This window comes from Pseudochaenichthys georgianus, chromosome 13, assembly GCF_902827115.2.
Source record: "Pseudochaenichthys georgianus chromosome 13, fPseGeo1.2, whole genome shotgun sequence".
Lineage (NCBI taxonomy): Eukaryota > Metazoa > Chordata > Actinopteri > Perciformes > Channichthyidae > Pseudochaenichthys > Pseudochaenichthys georgianus.
In genome coordinates, this window is record NC_047515.1 from 37,012,876 (window position 1) to 37,030,263 (window position 17,388).

General features: G+C 43.3%; 1 protein-coding gene, 1 long non-coding RNA gene and 1 other non-coding gene across 4 annotated transcripts; all 3 read left to right on the forward strand.

The window, feature by feature from the left end:
* The first annotated feature begins 996 nt into the window (after positions 1-996).
* LOC139435027 (uncharacterized) lies at positions 997-2,555 on the forward strand. 2 transcript variants are annotated; one of them, XR_011644309.1, is made up of 4 exons: positions 997-1,063; positions 1,412-1,612; positions 1,727-1,853; positions 1,936-2,555. It is a non-coding gene; the product is annotated as an uncharacterized lncRNA (long non-coding RNA). The 2 variants fall into 2 exon arrangements; XR_011644308.1 differs by lacking the exon at positions 997-1,063 and having other exon boundaries at positions 1,299-1,612.
* A 596-nt stretch (positions 2,556-3,151) lies between these two features.
* trnai-aau (transfer RNA isoleucine (anticodon AAU)) lies at positions 3,152-3,225 on the forward strand. Its single transcript has one exon. It is a non-coding gene; the product is annotated as a tRNA-Ile (tRNA).
* A 689-nt stretch (positions 3,226-3,914) lies between these two features.
* rps6kb1b (ribosomal protein S6 kinase b, polypeptide 1b) lies at positions 3,915-16,704 on the forward strand. Its single transcript, XM_034096730.2, has 15 exons — positions 3,915-4,082; positions 5,603-5,646; positions 5,745-5,865; positions 6,777-6,845; positions 11,207-11,354; positions 11,461-11,518; positions 12,071-12,171; positions 12,279-12,369; positions 13,045-13,135; positions 13,234-13,341; positions 13,429-13,491; positions 13,583-13,660; positions 14,321-14,428; positions 14,751-14,863; positions 16,034-16,704. Exons 1-15 carry the CDS (start codon positions 4,014-4,016, stop codon positions 16,308-16,310), a joined length of 1,539 nt encoding a protein of 512 aa, XP_033952621.1. The 5' UTR covers positions 3,915-4,013; the 3' UTR covers positions 16,311-16,704.
* Positions 16,705-17,388: the final 684 nt, after the last annotated feature.

A 17,388-nucleotide genomic window follows, 5' to 3' on the forward strand; every position in this document is an offset into this window, starting at 1 on the left:
GACATAGAAAGAGTAGACGCCCGCATTGGCTGCTGGGGCGCAAGAAATACGGCCGCCATCTTGGACCGGTCATCCTACAGACATTCTACCACAACAGACAGCAGAGGTTTCAAAGATGCCAGAGCACTGTGCAGCATATTGCTGTGCAAATCGGCGGACGATTGCGAACAGGGGTCGGGGGATTACTTTTCACAAGTAAGATTCAACATTATAATTGGTTGTATTTTGTAAATAGAATATTATTGTACTGTATTGATGTCCGCCAGCGAAATCGTAGCCAGCAAACATTATGTTCATGGCCAACTGAGACTTTATAAATCGCTGCTGTAACAAGTGAATGTCCCCGTTGTGGGATGAATACAGTAAATCTAATCTAATCTATCTAGGAAGAAGAAGGAAGAAAATAAGCTTGACCTCCTTCTTAAAATGTTTTTGTGTTGACTCTCAAATCTCCCGTTTTTATTTTGAAGGTTTCCCAAAGACAAAGATGAGAAAGAAGTGGGAAGTTGCTTTGAGGAGGGAAGGGTTCACTGCAAGCGAGTCATCCGTGATTTGCAGTGAGCATTGTAAGCAGGACGAGTTTGACAGGACAGACAGATTGTCCGACTCAGAGATGGTGTTATTCCCTCCATCTTCAGCTTCCCGGTTCACCTCCAAAGAGTAGGTGTATCATCATACGGTTATTAGCATTCATAAATGTAAATATTCTATTATCAATAACAGGGCATGTGTTGTGTGGTGTGTGGTGTGTGTGTGTGTGTGTGTGTGGTTGTGTGTGTGTGTGTGTGTGTGTGTGTGTGTGTGTGTGTGTGTGTGTTGTGTGTTGTGTGTGTGTGTGTGTGTGTGTTGTGTGTGTGTGTTTGTGTGTGTTGTGTGTGTGTTTGTGTGGTGTGTGTTGTGTGTGTGTGGTGTGTGTTGTGTGTGTGTGTGTTTGTGTGTGTGTTTTCCTTTTCGCCCGCCCCGGGCCGGCCTCCGTCTCCTTCCCCCCCTGCCGCGCCTGTCTGTGGCCCCTCAGGACGACCCAGAAGCTTCAACCTCACACTCACAACCTCAGCCTAATGATGTGAGTATTTCTATTTTCAACATCATTCATAATGGTCCTAGACAAAGTAAAATCTCTCTTGTTTGCTGCCACTCATATTAAACACACTCACAAATAAACACATACACACACAATTGAAGACATGTTGAACATGCATTCCTGGCACACTTCACACACACACACCCACACACACACACACACACCACACACACACACACACACACACACACACACACACACACGCATGATGCTGGCAGTGGCTTTGACAGGTGATGACTATAAGAAATAATGTGGGCCATACTCTAGTTGTGTCAAAGTGATGTGTGTGAAGTGAAACATCACTCAAACCATGTTCATCCCTCTTTCTAGGATCATAGCTATGTCTCGCCTGCTTCTCCTACTGGCCAGAGTCAATGAAGCTTTAGCAAGAGTGGAGAGTCTCGAGCGAGAGAGGAAGAATGCCATGGCTAGAGAAAAGAGGGCAGAGACCACAGTGAGGACTCTTTTGGGGGATTTGAGGGAAAAGAACCTCATTAATGAAGAACTCAAAGAGGCTTGATTTCTACTCAGGTAAAATGAAATTAGCACTTTGAAATTCATGTACATCTTACTCTTACACTCTTTATTAAACTCCTTTGTTATTATATGAAGGGGACTTATTCATTTTTTCTCATACAATTTCAGATCTTCAAATAGACTTCAAGGCAAAGCAGGGCCATGAGTACTCCAAGGACCACAGAGAATGTGCCCTCACACTCCATCTACATGGTCCAAAGGCATACGAATACCTCAGAGAGACTACAACAAAAAGGTAGTCTTAATGTTGTTCAATTTCATTTTTGGAAATTACGGTTGCAAGTACGTTAAATAGCTACTTCTCAATTTTTTTACAGGTGGCTGTGTTCGGTGGATGGCAAGCCTGGCCTGAACAAGATGATGCTGGATATGCTGGAGAGAAGATGCCAGGACGACCAGGCTAAATATGGATGTGTTTCACTCATGTTGGATGACATGGCCATCAGAAAACATGTGCAATATAATCCACATAACCAGTCAATGTCTGCTTTTGTAGACATGGGTGATGGAAACAATGAGACCGATGCTGCTACTGAGGCTCTTGTGTTCATGGTGGTTGGCCTACACGGACATTGGAAGGCTCCCATTGCATATTACCTGACAAAGTCTTTGTCACCTGAAACACAAAGGGTCCTAATCTAAATCTAAAATCTAATCTAATCTATCTAGGAAGAAGAAGGAAGAAAATAAGCTTGACCTCCTTCTTAAAATGTTTTTGTGTTGACTCTCAAATCTCCCGTTTTTATTTTGATGGTTTCCCAAAGACAAAGATATGAGAAAGAGGTTCTCAGTCATGCTTTGGAGGAGCCGCATGCACGGGGCATTCGGGTGTCATGAGCAACTTTGTGTAAATATGGTTTGGGCGGGGTGGTGTCATGTTCTTGTGTTTAACTTGAACATTTACATTTTTTATATAGATGTAGAAGTACATTTTCATTTTTTATGACATAGATATTCATTTTTACTGATATATAACTCCTGTCTATGTATTATTGTTTCTTCATTTTTCAACTTATTAAAATAGCTGAGTATAGGCCTACACAATATGCTTCTCTATCATATATAGACCATTAGTGTTTTTTTATGTGTGTGTGTGTATATATTATATATCGTGTGTCTTTTGCAAAATACCTATCATACATAACATAGGCTATCAAATACCAGAATATTCTATTGCTGTTAAGCCTACTATGAATATTAAAATACGCCGAATCATGTGTCCGGTATCATGCCTACATATATGACGTTTGCAGAAACCCCCCCCCCCCGTGAAAATCAGTTTTGTATTCAGCGAGTTATGATTGATAAAATGCGCTGACACTTCATTGTGCCTGCCAGACAGATTACATTGAGTGGAGCGGGTGACCGGTCCAAGATGGCGGCCCCACGGCTCGTCAGCGCCAATAGGCAGCAGCGGTCGATGCGGCGTCTACTCTTTATATGTCTATGGTGGGGAACGCCTGCTATTCTGTGTTAAGGGTTAGGGGGGGCGTTAGTCTGATTTGTTGACGTCACGTCCGTAAACCTGTTTAAGTCCGGTTAGCTCAGCTGGTTAGAGCGTGGTGCTAATAACGCCAAGGTCGCGGGTTCGATCCCCGTACTGGACAAGAGTACTTTTTCCTCACACGCAAAGTTAATACGATTGACCAGAGTATCAAAACGGGGGGGGGGGGGGAAAGGGAATCAAATGAGTAAATAACTGCAAATAAGTGTCTATTTCAACACATAATTATTTTACGGGTTAAACAAGTATTTCCACGAATGAAAAATGACATTTACAATAGAAATAAATGCATAAAAAAGAAATCATAAAGGAAATAAAATACAAACCCAAATACAATAATAACTAAATGTATTGCTTGATACAGAAATGTATAAATGCTCACATAAATAAATATTTAAATGCTGCAAAGTGGGAGCAATGTTTTTTTTTACATTTACTTTTGAAAGTCCATCTCCAAATTGCACATCTTGACACTAAAAGGCAAGCAATGATTAAAAGGAAAGCACACAGACATTAGTAATAAAAAGACAAATAAGTACACTACTGGCAGTAGTTTTAAGAACTAAGTTAGTGACATAAATAACACAGTATTGAGATCTCGTAAAAAAACCTCTCTGGAGTGTTTCTTTAAATGTATGTTTTTAAATAGCAGTGATTATTGCACACTACCATTGGTTTTGTGCACAATATTGTAACAGTGTGTTAAAAAAATAACTCACACACAGTTTCTCCCAGTCCTTCAAAATAAAAGCCCAGGTCACCGCCCCTCTCTTTGAGTGTCGAACTGCGCATGCTCAGTGTAGTAGCCGGTTATGGCGGCGGTGTGTGTTTGTCCATGAGGTGGGGAACGCCTGCAATTCTGTCACAGAGCGATCCGAGCGAAGCGCTGCCATGGCCGGAATGTTTGACATTGATCTGGACCAGCCGGAGGAAAATGTCTCCGACGATGAGGTTGAGGAGGTACTTTAATGGGGGATGTTGAGCGTGTCTGCGGGGACTTGTCACACAGAAACTCTTCACGCAGAGCAGCGAGCTAGCTGTAGCTGTTAGCATGTAGCTGTTGCATGCTAGCCGGCCAGCCACCGCAGGCCTGCTCCTGCAGCCGGGGCTCGGGCCTTTTCAACCCGACAGCGATCATGACAGAGCTGTCACTTTTTTTCTGATTTTATCATATTACATGTATGGTCAGCTAGTGGTGAAATGCATGCATTGTTCAGGCTGTCCCGGGTCAGAAAGCATCGCTGTCAAGTTGGAGTTGTGCAAACAGAGCCTTACTTGGCCAAAGGTGCTGCAGTGATAAATGTGGCTCAGTGTGCAACAGTTTATTTTGGCAGGGCTGCAACAGAGTGGGACTGTGTGGACTTAAAGCTGCTGTGTTTCTGTTCACATTCAGTGTGAAATGCAGCAACACAGCACTACTGAAGACTCGGCTTTCAACTGGGAATAAGTCAAAAACAATTTATCTAAATTATATTTATGAATTATAGTGTAAATACTGCTTTATGCTATTATCATACAAGTACAGCAAACCCATCATCACTGGCTGTTATAGATTATAGTCAAATTTGAATAGAAAACAGTTAACCCTCAACTGCACACACATATACACATTTAACATTTCTTTATTCTTTAGGATAAAAAACGTTGACCTAATACACATACAGCACTGATTGGGCAACTATTACAACAGAGTAGCTCTTGTTTGTCAGATCAGTGTCTGAGATGAAACCTTTGTAAACGGGCAGACAATATGAATGTTGTACCATAGAATATAATACAAGTTGGGAGGCAATTTTTAGATTATTTCCCTGATTTAAATCTGAAAATGAACTCCTCTTATAACCGATCAGTGGTCTGGCCTATGAAGCGGTATCTCCTTCACCTTCTCATGTCTTCTCTTGGTTGGTTGACCAAAACCCCCAAAATGCTCCCTTTTGGAGTACGAGTACAGTGTTCGGAAAACCAGCAAATCCCAAAACAGGAGAAGCTGGAACATGAAGATTACCGTTCAAATATGCTTGCTGAGTCATTATCCTCATTATAGCTATTGATTTGTAAAGGATAACATGTATTATGAATGGTTTATTATCATAGTATTGAACTCGCAATGTCTTTTTAAACACAATAAAGAAATGGGAAATGTCCTTGAGGTCAAAAGCTCCTACAGAGTGGTCAAAATGTTTTACAGCAGTTGGCACTTATAAGAAAATGTTTATGTTTCAGCAGCATAACATACATGGCATTGTACAATTAAAATAAATAAATAAACAAGAAAGTAGAAAATATGTATGTTGTTGACTTTACAAATTAACAATAACAAGATATAAAGCAAGGTATTATATTAACATAAGTATGTGACGGGTGGAATATTAAATATTAGACTGAATATAGTGAAGAGAAAAACTATGGAGCAGAGAATTATTAAAAAACATAAAAGCTTAATGACTTGTGTTTATGATGTGTTTACTATTTTCTTCCAGGTTGAAATCAGTGATATCATGGACCAGTGCACTGGATTTGAGTTGTGAGTACTCAAGTTAGCCTTCTGTGCTTGTGTTCACACATTATTATTATTTTTCTTTTTGACAAGAGTTCAATGCATTAAATCCTGTGTCTGTGCAGCAACATGGACGACTGTGAGAAGATCGAGATATCGGAGGACAACGTGAACCAGGGGACGGAGAACATCCGACCGGAGTGCTTCGAGCTGCTGAGGGTCCTGGGGAAAGGCGGATATGGAAAGGTACATGCAGTACTCGAGAGGGGCAAGCCTTAAGATGGCACATGAGAAACTACACTTAAAGGTCCCATGGCATGGCCATTTCTACTGATCATAATTCCATTGTTGAGGTCTACTAGAATACATTTATATTGTGCAATTTTCCAAACTCACATTGGTTTCTCACAGCATCTCTGTACAGTATGTGTATTCACTCTCTGTCCTAAACGGCTTGTTGGAGCTCCTGCCCCCCCCCCCCCCTCCCTGTGAGCCCAGTGGCTGTCTGCGAGACAGCGAGACACAGCGAAACCCAGCCTGGGCACACACACACACACACACACACACACACACACACACACACACACACACACACACACACACACACACACACACACACACACACACACACACACCCGCAGCCTGGCTGGGAGTTTGTGTGTATGCCCAGGCTGAGTTCTGTGGAGTCTCGCTGTCTGGCCAACCCCACACCAGTGAGCCAGCTCACAGTGTCCCGCTCCTAGCAGCAGCGAGCCTCGCAACGTCCCGCCGAGTGTGTGTGTGTGTGTGTGTGTGTGAGGAAGTCCGCGGATTGGTCCAAACGTAAGGCTCCGCGGACATAACGGCGCTATACCCGAAATACGTCACCATACCCAATAAGTAAACAATGGAAAAAGAGAAATCTCCAACGAGGCGTTCTGGGGCAGCATACACAGGTCTTTTCTGTGTTAGAGTTTTACTCGCTACAGGGTGTACTTTGAGGGTTTGTGACTCTGCAGACCGTTTACATGCAGACAAAGCTACATAACACACGAGGGGACGGGTAATAGCCAGAAAAGCATGACATGGGACCTTTAACACACACACCTCTACTGTTCCACACTTTGCCTTCTTCCCCTCTAATGATTGCTTTAAACATCACTTCCTCTTTTATGCAGGTTTTTCAAGTCCGAAAAGTCGTCGGAGCTGCATCGGGCAAGATATTTGCCATGAAAGTTTTAAAAAAGGTATTTTTTTTCAGCTTAAAAATCACTTCTAATCACTTCCCAGTGTGTGTCCTGTCAAACGTAATTGCATGCTTGTTTTTCTACAAATAAACATTATGGTGCAAATTATGGCCGCCCTTGAATCCGGTGGAGGGGTTTAGATTTCACTGCTTGCTGGGCGGTTGCCATGTGCTGCGCTGCTGCAGCATTGGCACTTTAAACACTCTGCCTGATACTCACACTGCTGATGAATGACCCCGGTGACCCGCTGAACACGTGCCAGATTTCAACAAGGCGTTTTTGAATTGCACCACTTTGATAAAGGCCTTTAGCTTCAGGGGCAGAGTTCGTGAGAGGAAGAAGTAATTAAGACATAGGAGTAAATGCACTTTAACTATCATCTACAGAGGAAATCATCAGGGCTTTTCCAGGTTTCCTGCAGGGAGACGGTGACACATCAATGGTGTCTCAGACAGTGAAACGAAACACACTCCAGCAGCTGAACATAAACCATGTTCAACAATTAGAATAACATAGATCAGCTGTTACCTACAATCTGGCATTCAGCCTCATTTCGAGATTTATGTATTTGTATGCATGGTTCAATAAAGTATAATAATAATAATAAATACAAGATCAAATTGGAGCAAAATGTGTCTAAGATCACCTACCAATCAAATGTTATAATAATAATAATGTATTTAAATAAGAAACACGATACTTTTAGCTACAACACCAGGATGTAGGATGTAACATCTATTACTGCTGTTGTTGCACCTCAAAATGAAACCATACGCTAGCATATGAATTGTAACATTTATGCTGAGGTAAAATATATGTGCAGTCTTAATGAGCAAAACTAGCCTGACGTGTCATTATGGTTTTGAATGCACGTTGAAACTACTAACTGAGAAAAACTGCTAAATGATATATCTCAATCAATATACTTTACTGCTAAATGATAATTTGACTCCTTGCTCTGTGTGTGAGGTTGATACACATTTATACAACATAGCTATTAGTTGCCAATAGTGAGTAAAGCAGTAATTGGATGACATTTAGTTACTTCTGACAATTTTTGATAGTCTACTAATTAAATAAAAGCCCAGTTTGAAAGTGAGAAGGGGATTAGAATTCAGATGAGTCATCCATAATTAACAAAGAAATTCATTGTTTGTATTAAACAGGTTATTTAAAAGTGGAATTCAACTATTTTAAACTATTGGAAAGCACGGAAAATGTGTGTGCATCAAGATTAACCATTAAGATGAAATAAACATGAAGTCATGAACACTACCTAGACATTAGTTGTCTAACTTGAACCTAAAGCACCTGTCAGCCCGCACTCTGCTGTTCCTCAGCGCCGCTCCCCCTCCCTCCGCTGAAATTATGAATGAAAAGCGTATAGTAATCATAGATAACACGCAGGGTCCGTGACAGTTTGTTTTCATCTGATTTTCAAATAAAGTCTTGGTTTTTAGAATATTAAACTTCAACTTTTAAGCTTGTAACGGCATCATTACGAGTGGCAACTTAACGTCACAGCAGGCCTAACAACAGCCAGTGTTTCTTGTGAGGGTTTCCCCGGGACACAAACACAATACACACAAACGTGTCACAGATTATTTTTGCGGTATTTGACTGCCGAACAAAATCATGTACGCAGCTCGCGACGTAACTAGGAGTCTAGTGGACGGTATCAGTACTACAAGTAAAAAAGAAAATGTATATATATTTTTTAATTAATTACCCGGGCCGCCATTTGTCCATCCCTGGTTTAAGCCATGGATGTTTAAAGTTTAACTTCTTCATATTTGTCTAATATTATAGTTTACTTTTCATTCAGGAAGTATGACGCTGCGCTGTCAGTGCGCTTGTCCCTGTTTGTGATTGGTCAAATGTTGCTAACTCCACCCCTTTCACGTAAACGTGCTAATAGCCGGACAGAGAAACCCTGGGTTGATTTACCGAGTTGATAACCAGCGTAGTAGGACCGCTTAGCGAGATCTCGTTTGTTAGGGTTAGTTAAGATAACTCAAACATATCCAGGTTCTGTTGAACTGGCTTCGTAGTACAGGGTACAGGAGACACTGATGGTGCTCAGTCTATAGACATCATTATTCTCCAGAGAATTGTAAAGCTTAAGTGGGTAATAAATATGCACTGCGTCATTTTCAGAGCTAAAGAACTAGAAGAAACACTTAAAAATATGCAATAGCCACGTTCACACCGCCTACTTTGCAGTACTTAGTGCCGGTACTTAGTGCCCCGGCACTTACGGCCCCTACACACGGCGGCGTGCGTTGCCGCTTGGCGGTGGGCGTGTCTTGAGCTTGGGGAGTCAACGCGAGCAACACGACCAACAACCAATCACATGAATGTCCCGCCCCGGACATACAAAGCAAAGCATTCATGCTACTTCCATGCTGGCTAAATATACTGTCTATGCTTGCTAGCTGTCCATTCAAACGAAGTACACTGGATATAAACTCCCCAAACAAGCGAAAACCTACCAGTTTCACCCACTGTCTCTGCCACCTCCCCCCATGCCTGGCTCCTCCGGTTTGTATCCCTGTATGTAAAGAGGGACTGGCCATAGAGTACCGGGTGATTCCCTACCGCCACGATCATTTTCTCCTCCTTTTGTTGACATATGGGAAATAACTGCGGTCTGGCTCTCCCAACATACACCCGGTTTGATTGGCTAGTGCTTGTACTGTCAGATTTACATACGAGGGATTTGATTGGCTGACGCCTCCGTCGAGGCGGCAAAAGTAGAACATTGCTCTACTTTTGCAGCGAGCACCGCGAGAGAAGCTACGCTTTGCTCCCACAATGCAGTTCGGCGAATCGTGACGTCACCCCATTCAAAGTGAACGGGCAGAAGCGTTGAAGCGGCAACGCACGCTGCCGTGTGTAGGGGCCGTTAGTGCCCCGGCACTTATTGAGTACCAATCGCGTTCACACCGGAGTACTTTTCCCTGAGGGAAGATTACGCAAATGAGCCGCTGACGTCACTTCGTCTTCTTCTGCTTTGGGTTTACTGGCAGGCTGCAAACCACTTCACGGCGTATACTGCCACCCGAATTCCCCGCCAGAAGTCCCCGGAGTTGGGGAAGGCTTCAGTAGAAGCTGCTGGGAGTCCCAGCAGCTTCTACTGAAGCCTTCCGAGTAAATCGCCAGAACGCCGACACCTCCTCATCTCCACCGCTCCCATGTTTTTTTTTGTGTTGCCATAAGTTATTCTCTCTCCGTTGGTGTGCGGGGCTAATAATGCTAATGCCACAAATACAATGGCGGCTTCACAAAACTTTTCCGAGTTTTACGGGGCGTGGTTTGCAATTCGCCCAGCCAATCAGAACTGGGGCTCTTTTTGCCCCCAGGAGAGTGCCACCTCTAGCAGGCACTAAAAATGGGGGTAAAAGTTCCCGGCACTAAGTACTCTTTTTGGTGTGAACGCAACATAAGGGGTACTAACGGAACTAAAGGCAGCTACACACCAACCTGAGACCAAAGAATGCGTACCGTAGGCGTCCCGACTTTTACGTCCGCTACGCCGCCCGCCGACGAACACAACGCAAATACTTCAGTCGACGAGTGGCAATAACTGTTCTTACCAGCAGGCAGCGGTAGTGTGTATTCGTCATTCAAAAGAGGCAACAGCCAATCAGAGTGATTTCTTTGACCGATGTGCCGTAAAGCAACGACGGTGCGAGACACACCATCCTGAGTAGGGTCGCCGCGAATGCCCGACTGCCTCTGACGGCCTCTGACTCCCAAAATCGGGTAGGTGTGTCAGGGCCTTTAAGGGGAAAAGTACGGGGAAAAGTACTTTGCCTTAATTCATTTAATTTAATCAGAATGAAATAAGAGATACAGTACTGTATCTCAGGGACATTGTTCAAGGGTTCATTCTCAGTCTACACAACACACACATGAGAGTGAAACTGAGAGCATTTCTTGGTTTAACTTTATTCAACCCAAAGCGGATGTTTTCCTTAACGAGGCGCTTGGTGCCCGAAACGCCTCCATTGGGCTCCTTTGATTACTTCCAGAACATAATCACATCACTATGTAATACTCGCGCTTCTATTGGCTAACACAGGAACATGTTGTTGTCTGGAGTTTTTCCACATCTTTGTTTTGCATCAAAACATACCCAGTGTTTCAAGGCAGGCAAGCACACACAGGCAAGCACACACAAGCAAGCACACACAAGCAAGCACACACAAGCAATTCAGAGTACTTTACAGAAAAAACATAAAAAGCATTAAGATATCCTGCGACTGGAAGACATTAAACATTTACTTTTCAAAACAGTCATTAAGAAGCGAAGAGACTAAATAACAATCAAATAAGCTAATATGGATATTTTCCTCCAGGCTATGATTGTTCGCAACGCCAAGGACACGGCCCACACCAAGGCAGAGAGGAACATCCTGGAGGAGGTGAAGCACCCCTTCATCGTGGATCTCATCTACGCCTTCCAGACGGGGGGGAAGCTGTACCTCATCCTGGAGTACCTGAGTGGTCAGTACCAGACATGCACGTGTCAGCAGTGACTGTGAGGGTCAGCTGCACACCCTGACCTTTAGAGAGGGTGTGCGTTTCATTAACAGTATAAATATGTGTTCAGGAGGAGAACTGTTCATGCAGCTGGAGAGGGAGGGCATCTTCATGGAGGACACAGCCTGGTGAGTGTTGGTAGTTTAATATCAGACTATAACTGTCATCATGAGAAATAATCATCTATTGTGTTTGGTGTATGTTAAAGAGGTCTTATTATGCATTTTTCCACTGCCTGAAACGCCTCCATTGGACTCCTTTGTTTACTTCAGGAACATAGTGACATCACTTGTAACACTCACGCTTCCATTGGCTAGCTCTCCAACACATCATACGTGATAGGCTTAGGGGTGGGAGATCTCTAAGTGGTTGTCCAATCACAACAGCCGGCCAGCTAACCAATCAGAGCAGACTGGGCTCTGGTTTCAGACAGAGGGTCAAACATATGATAATATAAAATGTGGCCTTCATATCTAAACTAAACTGAGTTTGGAAACAATAATTTGATTTTTTTTGTGGCTAAATATTACATTCACAAACAATTGTTGTTTTTCAAAATGTCTCCTGTATTTATTGAATTATTTAATATCATGGTATATAGATATCAAACGGCTGAAACTCATTTAAAGATCTATTTATCATGTTTTTTTGAAACGTGTTTTCTTTGTCTCCCTCTGTAGCTTCTACCTGGCGGAGATCTCCATGGCGATGGGTCACCTGCACCAGAAGGGCATCATCTACAGAGACCTGAAGCCTGAGAACATCATGCTCAACAACCACGGTGTGTGAGAAAATACAGATATTCCTGGGACTTGCCACATGTTCTTGATTATTAGCCACAAATAATTCTGAATAATTGTATCTGATTGTGTTTGTTTTTTCTTCCAGGTCATGTAAAGCTGACGGACTTCGGGCTGTGTAAAGAGTCCATTCACGACGGCACAGTCACACACACGTTCTGCGGCACCATCGAATACATGTGAGCGGCGCTCTCTCATTTCCTCTCTCACATCCACGCTTTCAGGCACCTGCATGGGCGATATTAAAAATATATTATCACGATATTTTTCAAGCAGTATCACGATATTTTTTCATGTCGGTTATTATGGTCATTTTTCAAGTTACTTAACAGTACAAGCACCTACAAGGTAACAGAAACTAAAACAAAAAGGAGCAACAGACCAAAATAGCATTTCAAGCTGGTTTTATTTCTGAAATGAACAATTCAACATTTTGATATGGCTTCAAGGCACAGTTTCTCAGTATAAAAATGAACTTTCTGAGGTAGCACTAGCAGTGAACATCAATAAACATGAAAAGCAGGGTAAAACATAACTAAGTAAAACATAAAACATCAATGAGGAAAAGTCAGTGCCAAACAATTAAAATGTAAGCTTTAGACTTGAAGTGCAATAAAAGACTTTGGCATAACTGAAGGGAAAAGTTTATTTTTTTTATAGTTTTTTATATCACGATGGATACGATATCTCTGAAAAAGCATATCGTGGAGACCTAATATCGTCATATCGCCCACCCCTACCTGCATACACATATACTTCCTTGCTCACTTGTACACTTCCTTTCCTCTTATCATGCTCACTGTTGACTCATTCACATTCATTAATCAATAAGAACTGCTCTGTGATCGCTGCAGGGCTCCGGAGATCCTGATGAGAAGCGGACACAACAGAGCGGTGGACTGGTGGAGCCTCGGCGCTCTGATGTACGACATGCTCACAGGAGCGGTCAGTGCATCTTCTACGACATTAACAGATGATTCCATCCCTCTCTGTCATTATCTGGGAGTGTTGGAGTAACCCCTTCCTCTCTCTTTCCCCTGCAGCCTCCCTTCACGGGTGAAAACCGGAAAAAGACCATCGACAAGATCCTGAAGTGTAAGCTCAGCCTCCCGCCCTACCTCACACAAGAAGCCAGAGATCTCCTGAAGCGGGTACTTCCTGTTTGTTTAACCCTATCCTGAGTGTGTAGCTGTTGTTGTGTAAGCATTATTTTTGACCTTTGACTCGTGGTTGCACAGTTGCTGAAGAGAAACGCCTCATCGCGGCTGGGAGCGGGCGCAGGAGACGCCACAGAAGTGCAGGTAAAAACCCAGAGACCCGAGAGATCTGTCGTTGTATTAATGGCAGCTCAGAATGTTTAATGCCCCTCTCTGTGTCTCTGCGGTCCCGCAGGCGCATCCCTTCTTCAGACACATTAACTGGGAGGATCTGCTGGCTCGGAAAGTGGAGCCTCCCTTCAAACCTTTCCTGGTGAGTATCGAGTCACAAGGCTGAATGGGACACTTCAGTGTTACTGGTGGTTTGGCCGTGGGACGTTCGAGAATGTTAGATGCAGAAATCAGATCTCTGTGAACTCTCCCCTAATGCTTCGTAAGTGGCTGGAGTTTTTCTTCTTGATGGATTTTAAATCCAGCCCAGATTAAACCAAGGTCTTCTCTCGTTTCCGACTGTCACGTTGTTAGTTGGAATATCTACTCGTAACTAAAGTGTAGAAGAAGTGTTTGTACAGGTGCAGGAAATACTTGAAATGGAATGTGACGTTTTCAAGGTTTGAAAAGTGATTGTTCTGCAAGAAGACACATTTTGAAATAGGATGTTTTAATGTGTTCACCCTTTTTGAAGAATGATTTCTCAAACCTATTTTGGAGGGTTAAAGCACAATACCATCTTATATAATGTGAGGAAGAACTGAAGAAATCTATACGAGTGGTAAGGGCCTGCAAACGCTTCAAAATATACTTCAAACTGAGCCTGAGTTTAACTTTGGAACAGGTGAAGGAAGCCTGTTTATGTGAAGGCCCTTTGATGCTTTGGGGGTTTCCCCTCTCCTGTAGAGTCCTGGTCTGCAAAGGTTAAAATCCCGTCCTCTTACCACACCTCCTTACCTGTGTTCGTCTTCTGTCCTTGCAGCAATCGGCTGAAGACGTGAGTCAGTTCGACTCCAAGTTCACCAGTCAGACTCCGGTGGACAGCCCGGACGACTCCACCCTCAGCGAGAGCGCAAACCAAGCCTTCCTGGTAATCCTCCGACTACATTCCTCTTTGTTTGTCTCTTGATCAGTGAGAACGTTTCTAACATTATACTAAATGTCAAACAAGACGCCACAAGTGTGTACAGTGAACAGGTTGTTCTTTGAAAAGGCTTGTCGTTAGGCAGCGTCTTGCTCACAAGTTAATTGCTCTTGCTCATGTACTAGATTCTGGCAGGGCATCACAGAGCAGCACTAATCATGAGAATTAAAAGCAGTCTTGTGGAGTCGATATCAGATTTGAAAGTCGATGCATGTCTTTCTGTGTGAGGTGTAACTGTGTGTGTCTCTGGTCTCTTTTGTTTCTGCAGGGCTTCACATACGTCGCTCCGTCAGTCCTGGATAACATCAAAGAAAGGTTTTCATTTGAGCCAAAAGTCCGCTCACCCCGACGGATCGTGGGCAGCCCGAGAACTCCTCTCAGGTACGTCTGTGTGTCTGCTGGGAAACCCCATATCACCACCGGGGACATTTCATCTGTTGCATGGTTCATGGCATATTAATGAATCCATGAACATTTCATTGTACATGTTGTTAATATTTCTGAACATATTGTTGAGTCTTTATCATGCAGACTAATAGATCAAATGCAGTTCTCCTAAAATCTCATTTGCTGAGTCAGGTTCTTAAATAAAAATAGTTTAGCAATATCTCTTAAAGTGGCTAAGTCACTATGACGCTCATTTTAAGGTTCATATTTGTATTTAGTGTCTCTACTATGTCTCCATGCTTTAATGTTCAAAAAGCTCTTTATTTTTCTCATACTGCCTGTGCTGCAGCTCCTCTTTTCACCCTCTGTCTGAAACCAGAGCCAGTCTGCTCTGATTGGTTAGCTGGCCGGCTCTGTTGTGATGCATGCACGAAAACCAATAGACACGTTACAGGAGAGGGAAAACCCCAAAAAGTAGAAAAAAGGGCCTCTTTAAAAAGATGCTACTGCATTAGCTTTATAATGCCAGATTTATCCAAGTCCTTCAATCAGGGGGTCCGCGGGGTTATCAAAAGTTGATAAATAAATTTAGCGAAAATTAAGGCTATTAAAAAGTATTAACGGGCATTTCCCAAGGTGTTACATTTTGTAGCTTGTTTTCAATAAGTATATGAATGGTCCAAAGAGGTTGTGTTCTACAGTCTGCCTGAATGTAGTCATGGCGTAGGTGTGTAGTGTGATTCTGTGGAGTTTATTTATGGCATCCCGTTGGGTTTGACGTCATCTGAACAGGACGTCGCACGCTCACTGCTTGATAGCGCGAAGGTCCGTTTACGCCGGTTGTTAAACAACATGGTTATGGGGAAATGCAAGTCTGCGTCCAAATGGTTGGAAGATAAGGAGGAAGGACAATCAATACTGAATAATATAGTCAATGTGAGGTGAAGTGTGTCGCCAAGGTAACCGGTTAGAACTCCAAGTGGCGATGAGGTCTTAAAATGTGTGGAAAGGGTCTTAAAAAAGGTCTTAAAAGGGATTACATTGACTTCAGGATTCCTGCAGACACCCTGTACATACAGAAGAGAGGACTTGTGTGGGTCTTCAATCTTTGACGTTGGCTCCGTGTTGACCTCCAATGACCTCTGTCTCTCCTTTTCCTCTCAGCCCGGTGAAGTTCTCTGGGGCGGAGTGCTGGGCCCGAAGCCCCCTCCTCACCGGCAGGGGTCCGAGTGTCATGCAGTCCCCTCAGGACCAGGCCATGGAGCTGTCCACCCCGGAGCAGATGGACGTGACCTCCAACTCCGAAGCCTCGGCCCCCAACTCCGAAGCCTCGGCCCCCCTCCCCATCCGCCAGCCCACGGGGGTCCACCTGGGTCAGATGAAGCAGCAGGCCTACCCCGTGGTGGCTAAACGCCCCGACCATCTACGTATGAACCTATGACCCGCCGCGCCTCTTTAGGAGAGTTTATTGGTGACTCTTTTTTTTCCCTTCTTCTTTTGTTGATATTTTTTAAAGCAAAAAAACACATGGATGCTAGAGACAAATACAATCCAAATACACACACTCCATATACTGTCACAGCGGGGGGTGTGTGCGTGGGTCTGCGGCGACATCACCACGTCTCCACCTCGTCTTCTCACCCTCTGACCTGGACTCGTAGGACTGGAAACTCTTGAGGAAATAAATCCAAGGCGATAATAAATCAAAGTATGCAAGCAATTTCCTCCGAAGTCTTTACTAGACCACGTCCAAAGTGCTGAGTGCTATTTAAATGAATGCCGGCGAGGGATCTGCTTCCATCGGGAGACGTTGACACTTCTTATTCTTCTTAGACAAAATGCTTCCTGGCTCAATAAAATGATATGATTTCTTAAGAAAGAAAATAAAAGATCAAAGAATCATTAAGAGCGGCGGACAAATAAAAGGTTCCGGTTGTTGATGAATATAGCTTTATGTCTTACAAAAAGGATGCATTAACAGTGCTATACATCAGAGAGCCTAAATTAAACGTTTTATTCAGCGTTGGTGTTGTGGAGGATTTATTTTAATGTGGGAATACTTCCGTAATCTGCTACACTGGGATGTATCGGCAGAATAAAGTCAGCCTGATAACCCAAAGCTGATCTCGGTGCTGCTTCCTGCGACAATCACCGGACCCCCGACTGACACCAGGAAAGACGCAGGCCGCGGCTCCAGTTGATCTGGACGCTGAGCAGCAGTTATCGGGTTCAATGCTCCAAACACTCGGGGTACAATACACAGCCTGTTCCATCAGCGTTCACTTGTTTAGGAGGGACATTTTGGAAATCCCAAAAAGCAAGTACAATTATAATAAAATGTAAAAAAAATCAGAATGGATCGTGTCTTTTTTTGTATGCAGAAACCTCACAAGTGTATTTTTATTTGTATTCATCGTCAGAGCATTAAATATCGCTGCTGATAGCTTATTTAAATGTCTATACGGTCACCCTGTTCAATGAATTTAATTATATGATCGGGATCTGAAAAGATGGGTAAA